General features: G+C 59.4%; 4 protein-coding genes across 4 annotated transcripts; 2 read left to right on the forward strand and 2 right to left on the reverse strand.

Moving 5' to 3' along the window:
- Window positions 1–1385: 1385 nt before the first annotated feature.
- On the forward strand, window positions 1386–3752 carry BJ171DRAFT_472077 (uncharacterized protein; the record flags this gene model as incomplete). The annotated part of the gene is made up of 3 exons (XM_053108639.1): window positions 1386–2599; window positions 2749–2848; window positions 3057–3752. The coding sequence occupies 3 exons, from the start codon at window positions 1386–1388 to the stop codon at window positions 3750–3752; spliced, it is 2010 nt and encodes a 669-aa protein (XP_052969831.1).
- Window positions 3753–4307: 555 nt separating this feature from the next.
- BJ171DRAFT_254722 (uncharacterized protein) lies at window positions 4308–5567 on the reverse strand. Its single transcript, XM_053106716.1, has 3 exons — window positions 5558–5567; window positions 4638–5373; window positions 4308–4486 (listed from the first exon to the last, which is right to left on the reverse strand). The coding sequence occupies exon 2, from the start codon at window positions 5261–5263 to the stop codon at window positions 4739–4741; it is 525 nt and encodes a 174-aa protein (XP_052969832.1). The 5' UTR covers window positions 5264–5373; window positions 5558–5567; the 3' UTR covers window positions 4308–4486; window positions 4638–4738.
- A 952-nt stretch (window positions 5568–6519) lies between these two features.
- BJ171DRAFT_491372 (uncharacterized protein) lies at window positions 6520–7543 on the reverse strand. Its single transcript, XM_053109722.1, has one exon. It carries the CDS (start codon window positions 7455–7457, stop codon window positions 6783–6785), a length of 675 nt encoding a protein of 224 aa, XP_052969833.1. The 5' UTR covers window positions 7458–7543; the 3' UTR covers window positions 6520–6782.
- Window positions 7544–8588: 1045 nt separating this feature from the next.
- BJ171DRAFT_596199 (uncharacterized protein) lies at window positions 8589–9625 on the forward strand (the record flags this gene model as incomplete). The annotated part of the gene is made up of 3 exons (XM_053114662.1): window positions 8589–8727; window positions 9010–9234; window positions 9504–9625. The coding sequence occupies 3 exons, from the start codon at window positions 8589–8591 to the stop codon at window positions 9623–9625; spliced, it is 486 nt and encodes a 161-aa protein (XP_052969834.1).
- Between the last annotated feature and the right edge of the window lie 497 nt (window positions 9626–10122).

A 10122-nucleotide genomic window follows, 5' to 3' on the forward strand; every position in this document is an offset into this window, starting at 1 on the left:
GGACTCGGCCACTGTGAATGAGCAGATCGGATGCTCAGAGTTTCGTGCCGGTCGGGTCCGACCAAGACGGCATCAGAATCCTCCTTGGTGACATTCGACCGGCGCCACGCTCGACCAGTCACGGACGCAACTGTGGCTGGATCCATATGCCGAGCGAGACGAACACCCAGCATAATTCTCTCGGCCGGGCATGGAACATCGTGCAGATAGGCAACTCTCGGGCTGTCGATTCCGCCAAGACACTTTGGACAAAGTTGGATTGCTCCGAGGCCCGCGATATAGCTCAGGGCGAGGCCGCGGGTGGGACTTTTGAGAGCTGTGGCTCCGACATCTCGGTGCTCAGAGTCTCTGCTGGTACGCACGGTTTGCTGATGTGTCGTAGCACGGATTCGAAGCGACGGCAGCACGCCGGCCGATGGAACCGACTCGCTGGAACGAGCGACCGGGCAACATCGAGACGAGAACAGGGCTCGAGTCGCGAGCGAGCGGCACCGGCACCGCGACGTTGCGTGGCTGCATGTCAGTGCCCGCAGAGCAGCCGCTGGTGATGCTGGTGATGCTGGCGATGCTCGCACACCGTGTCAAGGCTCGCACTGCAGGTCACACTCAGGGCAGATCCTGGGTCACGCTGACAAGGCCGTGTGCCAGGAAGGTCGGTCGCGTGGACAGTATCGCGAGGCACAGCCCCTGTTGTTGTTGTGGAGCGAGGGGCCAGCGAGGGGCTAGCGAGAGCCAGGCGAGGACGGCCCCTGTTGTGGCAGCCCACAGATGCTGTGTGCAGTGCGCTCCTGCGGCTCCTCGCCCTGGTCTCGCCGACTCAAAGTCCAGTCCGGTCTGCTTTTGGTCCGGCTTGCCTGCCTTCTCGGCGTTGCTCTCGCTTCCCCATCCAACCGGGCCGGTGAGTCGAATTCTATTCCATTGGGTGTTGTCCGGCAGAGATCGCCGACGGGGCTGATGCCACCTCCCGCATTGATGGCCCGAGCAGTCTCGGGTTCGCTGCCGTCTGCCTCTCCGTTTGTCCCCACCCTTTGTTTTGTTGGATCCTCGCGGTCTCGGCTTCAGTTCCGGCTCCAGCCTTGGCCTCAGTTACGGCTTTGGTTTGCAGGCTTCGGCTGTCCGCCCGTTCGCCCCTGCAAATCTGATTGTCCGTCGCCGTGTGCATCCAAGAGCAGCCGCGTGTATCCTTGGCATCGCATCCTTCTCGTGCAGCCACTGACCAATGCGTCGTCTCGGTCTCGTTCTCCCGCGATTCATCTGTGTTTGCAGATCCTGCTTGCAACCCAGACGGATCTCGTTCCACCGCACCATTCCCAGAATCGCTGCGGCTCCCACCACTCGCTGTCGGCGCCTTGCTCTCCGTCTCCTTTATCGTTTTTCCTCCACGCATGTCTCTCTTTTCCACCGGCGCCGAGCTCCCAGAGCAGGAGCGCCTGGAGTTTGTCCATGCACCGCACGCCTTTGAATCGGACCCTCGCCCGTTTCTGGCCTCACCCGATTCGCCCTTGACCGAATCTGTCGAATCGGGTAACGACGCCCTTTCCACGTCCCGGTACTCCCTGGCCAACCTGGTCCAGGCCTCGTCCTTTCTGAATGGCTCCTTCCGAGACGACCCCTGGCATCGAGCCTCGGACGAGCTGGGTCTCTCGTCTCCATCGTATTTTGCACGGAAACGCCTGGCTGGCCTGTCTTCGCCCTCGCCCAAGACTTCGACAAACCGCCAGGCCTCGCTGTCGCTTCCCTGGTCGCCGCAGCTCCCCTGGGCCGGCTCATCGCAAGGTGGTCGCTCGGCCGACAACATCGATTCATACGATCCCGTCAGCTCCTTTACGGCCCAGGCGCCTTCCGAGCTCGCTCCATGGCAGCGCAAGTCTTCCGTGTCGCTGGCCTTGCCCAACTATGGGCCCGTCTCCCCGCCCTCCTGCGACGGCAACGGCAACGGCAACGGCAATGGCAATGGCAATGGCAATGGCATTCCCATTCCCGTGCCCAACAATCTGCAGGCCCGTCGCCCGGCCATGGCCTTCACCGCTCCCAACGCCCCCGCCGCCCCGAACATGTTCTACTCGAATTCGCGCGTCTGGGTTGCGCACTTTCGTCGCAGCCTGCCTCCGTATCTGCGCTACTTGTCGGAAACCCTGGCTCATCTGATGTGCTCGGGCACGCCGAGTCCAAGATCGTCCCACAGTTCCCATACCCAGCCGTCTCCTCCCGACCCTGCCCCGATATATGGCCTTCCAGACGAACCTCAGTCGATGCCAAAAACTGCTCGGGATATTCTGTCCGACACCAGCTTGTTCGATCCCATCAACGTCATCTCGGGCCTCTCGAGTCCCGCGAGTGGCGCTCGATCGGCTAACGATCCAAGAAGCCGCAGCGTTTCGATCGCCGCAGATGCTGCCCTTGTGTCGATGATGGCGACAGTCGAGCCCGTCGATTTCACCATCCCACCGGCACTCATCACCATCTTCATCGCCTGTCTGCTCTACTCCACCGCCGTTCCCACGAACGTTGCGCTCCTGGCCGTGTATTATGTGCGGAAGCTGCGGAGCATCTGCGACAGCCGCGAGTTCATTTCCGGATGCGAATTTCGTCTGTTTCTGTAAGTCCCCCTCCCCTCCTCCTCCCCCTCCCACACATCAGCCCGGGAATGCTCGCATATTGGATGTGCTCTGATGGCTTTCCTGCTGCCCAATCTGCCGAAAAGCGTCTCGGCCACTGACAGTCAGTTTGCACAATGTTGACCTCCAGAGTCGGCTTGATCTTGGCCAAGAAGTATCTCGACGACAGCGAGTACATGCGGAACTTTCGCTGGGCCAAGCTTATTGGGCTGAGCGTCGTCCTGGTGAATGTAAGTCGGGCCTGTGACGTTGGCTCGCTGTTTTCTGCGAGTCCAGGCGTCTTCACTGTGACGATGCCGATGGGGCGACGGAGCGGAGGCTGTTTCGCCGGCGGACTGGGAAACATCAAAGTTGATCCACCCACTGCTTGGACAAAGATACCCTTTGTCTGTGCCAGAGTATATGCGGCTCTAACGCAGCTGCCCTGTCTGTTGCTAGAATATGGAGCGAGAGTTTCTCGCGACCCTGGCCTACGATCTCGGAATCAGCTTCGTCGACGGCGCTGTCTTGAACTGGAAGAGTCTCTCGGACGAGTTTGAGGCTGTTGCCAAACAAATCACTCCCAACGGAAACTCCAAGAAATGGCTTGAGGAGTGGCAAACCTATGCCAACGAACACCGCCGGCCAATCCGTCCAAAGACCAAGGATGATGCTGACAGCCTCGAGGATATGCTCAGCCTCTCGGATGCTGACGAGCCCGAGCCGGAGCAGCGCAAGTCGCGAGCCGATCTACTGATGGACGAGCGGAAGCTGTCTCTGCGCCACCTGAGTTCATCCCGAAATCGCCGTCGACACCACAGTGTCTCGACCGACGGCGGAGACGAGCACGCGCAGAACTCGGCCGACAGTCTCTCTGGGGCGCGACTGCTATCCACAAGCACCAGCAGGGTTGCTCCCATCCCGATTCCAACCTCGGGTCTCGGCACCAGCTACACTGCCAATGCCGGCGGCATAGGCTCCTTTGGAAGCTACACTGGATCGGTCTCGTATTCGTACCAGCAGCCCGAGGAGCGGCGAGTCCGGCTGCAAAAGGGCACGCCATCAAACGCGTCTATCACCACTCTGGCGAGTTCGCTCCGGAAGCCCTCGAGCACACTGTCGATTCGACTCCAAGACTATTCCGAGTCGACCTGAGCCGTACACCAAACAGGCTCAGGCTCAGGCTCAGGCTTCACGGTAACTGCCCAGTTCACACCGTCACCTTCCCCCTCCCCAAGTCGCCGTCAAGCGTCTGGCTGCCGTCTTTTACGCTCTTTCGATCTGTGAGCCAGCAGAGACACTCCGCTGTGCCACCCTAATCTTTCCGTACCGCAAAACTATTCCCCTATTTATATGTGCCTCCCGCTTAATCTGGACGGCTACCACATGCTCTGTCCTGATTGGCTGTTGTTGTTGTCTGTCGAGTTGCATGTCCGGCAGATTTGGTCATCTTGAATTATGCCTGCAATCATACCCATCATATTCTGTTGTATCGGCAACACCGCCAACCCCATCAGCACCCTAAAGCCGCCTGCGAATAGTGCTTTTAGGCACCGATTGCCGCCTTTGAACGGTCTGCTCGCAGTTTAATTCCTCCTGGATCTTCTGCACCCGAGCAGCCAATATTGCACCCGTCTCCCCTCCTCATCGCCGATCCTGCTCATTTCCGGCTGGAGACACTGTATGGCCGTGGACACCACCACCACCACCACCACCACCACTGCTCCATAGTCGCTTGGATTCTGATGTTCCCCTCCTGTATGTACTATTGTCTGGGCATTTTCTAAATGTATTCAGTCGCTGCCGTCGTCAATACATCTGTCGCCACACAGAGATTGTGGTGTGGGCGAGTGCTGGGTCGTGGCGATCATTCTGGAATGCCCATGTTGCTGTTGCTGTTGCTGTTGCTGTTGCTGTTGCTGTTGCTGTTGCTGTTGCTGTTGCTGTTGCTGTTGCTGTTGCTGTTGCTGTTGCTGTTGCTGTTGCTGTTGCTGTTGCTGTTGCTGTTGCTGTTGCTGTTGCTGTTGCTGTTGCTGTTGCTGTTGCTGTTGCTGTTGCTGTTGCTGTTGCTGTTGCCGTGGTGCCCGGTGCCGGTAGCAACGACTCTCGGTATCGTCATCGTTGTTCCGGACGTATTTGCTCTAGACCAGTGTATTGGCAGGAGGATTCACGAGCAGTGAGGTAATCGGCTTGCCGGTGATCCAGCTCGTGGGTGGCTGGCCTGGACGAGGAGCAAACCAGTAATACCACCAATGCGATGTTGGCACCGACACGGGCGGGCGAGTCTGCACGGCCACTCCGATAGCAGCCAGGATGCCAACCATCGACACGAATGCCCAGATGGCCCCTGGGTAGAATTGAGGCGACGGAAGCGGGCCCATCATGGCCATGCCCAGCAGCTCCAGGAATCCCGTTCGGGCAAAGACGTCCACTCCAACCGCAACCAGGAGCGAGCCCACAAAGGCGGAGCCACAGGCGACAATCAGTCGCTCGACCCAGAACATGACCACGATGCCAAGCATCGAGATCAAAAGCGTGTAGATGATGTGGCTGGTGTGGTCAAGGATGGATCCGACTCCGAGGATGAGGATATACTGGGCGAGGGCATACCCCGTCACCAGGCCGATCATGATGGTCCCAAAGGTCACATAGCGCATGAAGACCATGGCCCCCAGGAACCCTGCCAAATCGCATAGGATGATGTAGGCCCAGTCGCCGTTGGGCCCGAAGCTGAGGCGTTCCGAAATCGCATGGAGGATATGGAAGACGATGAGTCCTGGTTGGGCAGTGGAGGAAGAGAGAAAGGAAGGGACGGATGAGAGAAAGAGTGAAGGAGGAAGAGTAATGCGTGGCCATGAGTCAGTGTCGTGTCGTTCTCAGAGGCCTTTGGCGTGTGCTGGGGTGGACGCATTTGCCTGCAATGCATCCAAAGGCTTTTGAGTATGGGAACCGCCACATGCCTCCGAAAAGGCTTCCGGCCACGAACAGCGTTGGGTTGTTGGATCTCAGGCCCCAAAAGCAGAAGGTAATGCCGGCAATCAGGAACAGAATCGATTCGATTGCCAGGGCAGCTGTCAGCGGACGGGTCGCTTCAGGGAAAACGCAGAGACAAGGACGGTGTGGAGCTTGAGCGGTCAGAGTCTACGGCACTAACAATGACGCAGTCCAACCATTCGCAGTGATTCTTGGAAGGACTCGACGGCGTCCATGTATCAGCATGAGGGGCGACAGCAGAGGCATCTCTGGAGGGGTGCAGCCAACCAGCCAGCCGCGTCGCGTTCTGATGCAAGGGGCTGCCAGCCGGACTGCCAGGGTCGGGAGAGAGCCACGGCGACAGCACCCCTGGATTGCAGCCCAGGCCCGAGCTCGCTATTCCAGGCAAGCAGCGGGCCGGTGAAGTGAGAGGTGAGGGAGGATGGATGGGTGGAGAGAGGCTCGCGGACTTACAGAATACGTAGACCGTCACGGACACAGCAGACAAGCCCCAAGGATTGCTCATGCCGCCTGAGACGATATCTGGATTGCCGTCCGTCGAGTTGGTGATAGCGTCCCGGACGGCAAAGGCGGGGAGCGCATTCTTGGAGGACCTGCGAAGCGCGGCCGAGGTCGCGGGAAAGGCGCTGGCTGTGGTCGAGAGAAGGGCAACCAAGACAATGATGAGGAATGCACTCGCTCGAGAGCCGTTCATTCTTTGGTCCCTTTCCGCGGCGCGATATGGGCTTTCTCCTGTCACGGAGGGGGAAGGCGTGGGATATATCGCAGCGTCGATGCAGTGTTCGGCGCTCTCTCGCGCCGAGCGAGACAGGCAGAGATATGGCTCCCGCCTTGCCCCCCTCGGTGGGTCGGCTGATCCACCGCAGCGGGAGGAGTAGCGGCTCAAACCTCGACGATGTGCGCTCTGGTGCATATGGGTCGGACAAATGTTCGGTGATAGTTTTTCTTTTGATATTCAGGAGCAAGCATGGCAAGATGACGATAACCGAATGACACTTGTGAGGGTTATGCCATCTTAGGCAAGCAGCGAGAGAAGAGTCCGCCACAGATTCGCGAGCAGGGGGTTATGGCTTCTGCTACTCTCGACAAGCAGGGAAGCACAACTCTTGGAGTGGATTCGCTCTGGAATTCCAACGCTGAGGGATGGGTCTCCAATAGCGACGGACGGCTTCAAGGGGCCGGCCGAAAGCATCAGGCGTACGGGGGAGGAGGGGGGTTGGGGGTGTGTGGTCGCCAGTCGGAAGGAGGGGGACGGATATAGTCATCGTCGTCCCAGGCTGGAGGGGCGTCGATGTAGACGCCGTCGGGCGAGCCGAGGCCAACTCGGTGGACCGTGACCGGGCGGATGACCTCATAGTCTCGATCGGCGATGAGTTGGGCTCGCACGAGATACTCGGTCAGACCCGGAATCGTGGCAGGCAGATGGCCCGGGAGCTTGAAAAAGAAGCGGAACGAGTTGGGTCCACGGGGAAGCCCAGTGCCAGTCCAGACCTCCCGCGAGTCCAGATACGAGTCGGAGAACTCGGAGACTTCGGTCAGAGCACCGAGCGAATGAGACGAGCCCTTGGCGGTGAAGGATTCTCCATCGGCGGCGAGACGATGGACGCCTTGGAGAACAACAATCAGACGCTTGGCCAACGGAAGGGACTCGAAGGCATCGAGGGTGATGGACCCACAGAGGTCAGTGCCGGCACAAGAGTCTTCGTCGCCGTTGAAGGTGGGCTCCTCATCGAGCTCGATGGTGAATTTTGAGATGAAAGTGGGGAGCGGGGTGGGCTGGCGCTTGGCAAGATCCCAAGCGTATGGAATGGGATAATCCGAGGAGGACGAGGCACCGGTGGCGACGAGAGGATGGCTGGACGACATTGAGTGGGCTGATCCGAGGCAGGAAGGGTCGACTCGAGAGAAGGACAGACGGGCGGACGGAGACGGAGATGGAGATGGAGATGGAGATGGAGATGGAGATGGAGACGAAGGCCAGTGTTGGGGCAAAGCCGGGGGCGATGAGGTGACCAATGGCTGCACAGTGTGTGTGTGTGGTGTCCTGGTCTCGCTTGGGTCTCGCTTAGGTCTCGCTTGGGTCTCGGCAATGGGAGTGGCAGTGTCGATGGCTTTCAGGAAACGGCAAACCCAATGGACAGAGTCGATGGACAGAGTCGATGGACAGGGTTGATGGTCCCATCGAGTCATCTGCAGGCAGCATCTGCGAGTATCATCTGCGAGTGTCATCTGCGAGTGTCATCTGCGAGTATCATCCTCCGCGACTGCGATTTACTCGACTGCGATCCCACGACGGCGATTTACTCAACTCCGGTCCCCTCCACTGGTCACCCGACGCAGCCGGACGGCACACCGAGGCAAGCCCCGGCCCAGAACAGACCCGAACAGACCCGAACAGGACCAGCCCGGCCAGAACAGGTCTGCCCAGACGGCATCCACCTGGGTTTCCTCGCTGCGGCTGCCTCGCTGCGGCTGCCTCGCCAAGGGTGGCGACGATCCACGTGTAGCCAATTCCAGCCAATGGCAGCCGGCGAGCGGTTTGTGCCGGAAGTGGTCCCGAACTGCTTCCAAAGTGGTCTGTCACAGGTCCGTCCGCAGGCTTGTTCCCCCTTGTCTGGTGCGCCACGCGCCGCCGCCACTGGCCCTCGTGACATGACCAACCACAGCGCCGCCGACCAACAGTCGCCATGTCTGCAAAAAAAAATGAGGGGGGTGGATGCATCGCGAGCGGCTCTGACCCGGCCTGGCATGGCCGGCTGGAGACAGGGATATAAATAGACTCCCTCCCTGGCTCGTCTCTCGGCCTCCATCGACACCGCCTCGACACCACCTCGACTCGAAAGCATCACCGCCCACAGTGTGCAATCCAGTCTGCAATCTGCAATCTGCAATCTATCACCACCAACACCAGCACCAACACCAGCACCAGCACCAGCACCAGCACCAGCACCAGCACCAGCACCAGCACCAGCACCAGCACCACAGTCTGTCCTCAAAATGGCCGCCAGCAACCTCGTTCTCATCCCCATCGACTCGATCTCTGAGCTCTCGCGAACCGTCATCCTCCACGCACTCAAGCACAGCGTGGTGGCCACCGACAATGTCGAGATTCTCCATATCATCAAGCCGTCGCTGTGTAAGTTGCGGGTCCCGGTGGTGCATAGAGTGTTGGTGCATGGAGTGTTGGTGCTGTGTGTGGCTTGTTGTTCTGTCGATCAGCGAGTCAGTCGGCCAGCCAGTCAGTCAGTCATCTAGTCAGTCATCTAGTCAGTCATCTAGTCAGTCATCTAGTCAGTCATCTAGTCAGTCGGCCAGTCAGTCGGCCACCCGGCCAGTCCTTCAGTCGCACTCACATCCTTCGCATGTCCCGACGCTGCCCCGTTCCTCTGTGCTTCCGCTCGTTTCTGCTTGCCTCCAGTCTCTGCCATGCAATGTGCATACGAACACCGCGAGATCGTCGAGGTCACCCAGCGCCTCACCAAGTTTGTCCAGGAGATTGTCCAAGCAAGCGGCGTCGCAAACAAGGTCTCGCTCAACGTGATCCATGGAGAGGCCAAGGGCCACATCATGATGGAGATCAGCGACCGCGCTCCGCGACTGGTTGTCATGGGTGCCCACCCACATGGCCCCCTCGCTGGCACTGGTGAGTTGGTGTGTGGTGTCTGTCTGTCTTTGCGGTGTGCCATGCTGCTGCGGTGCAGTGTGGCCTGTTGATGCGGTGCAGTGTGGTTTCTCTCGATCGGCGACTCCAGGATCGCATCAGAGCAATGCCGAGACTGGCCAATGTCGGCCACCCGCTCCCACATCCACCCACAACCACTCCCACAACCACCCACTCACTGTGTCTGCTTCCATTGCCCGCACATCCCAACCGCCACCCCAACCACCCGTCTCGTCTCCCACAATCTGCAGGCAGCATCACCGGATATGTCTCACAGCGATCCCCGTGTCCCGTGCTGGTTCTGCCTCACTCCATCGCCAAGACTGCCGTCCCGATGGAAGGCAGCAGCAGCAGCATCCCGATTGCTGCCTGAGCGAGCACCGTCCCCGCACCGTCTCCAGCACCGTCTCCACCACCGTCTGCAACTGCGTGACCCAGTCTCTCTTGTCTCGCTGCTGCACTCTGTCCCGTCTGGCCTCGTTGCTGCGCCTCGTTCTCTCCCAGCCACAACCCGTCGCCCACCTGCTCCCTCCGCTTCCTGCGTGCGCCTCTATATCCCCGCTATGTTCCCGCTATGTTCCCGCTATATTCCCGCTATGCTCCATCATGTTCTCGATGTTTCATGCGTGTTTGTTCTCCTTATTTATTGGCCGGCGTTGGTCCTGGATCTGTCGCCTCTGGCGGCGATGCGATCCCGACCCCGCCGTTCCCGGCCTCCTGTGCGATACCATTGCCATTGATTGCCATGGGCTGTCTCTGCCGTCCCTGTCCCTCTGCCATTGGCTCGATCTGCTTGAATACACACATTCGCAACCAACCTCGTCTTCCGGCGATATCGGATGGTGGTCCGAGTCCATTTGGCTCGCAATT

The sequence above is a fragment of the Polychytrium aggregatum genome (assembly GCF_025602895.1).
Source record: "Polychytrium aggregatum strain JEL109 chromosome Unknown BJ171scaffold_6, whole genome shotgun sequence".
In the NCBI taxonomy this organism is placed as follows: Eukaryota; Fungi; Chytridiomycota; class Chytridiomycetes; order Polychytriales; genus Polychytrium; species Polychytrium aggregatum.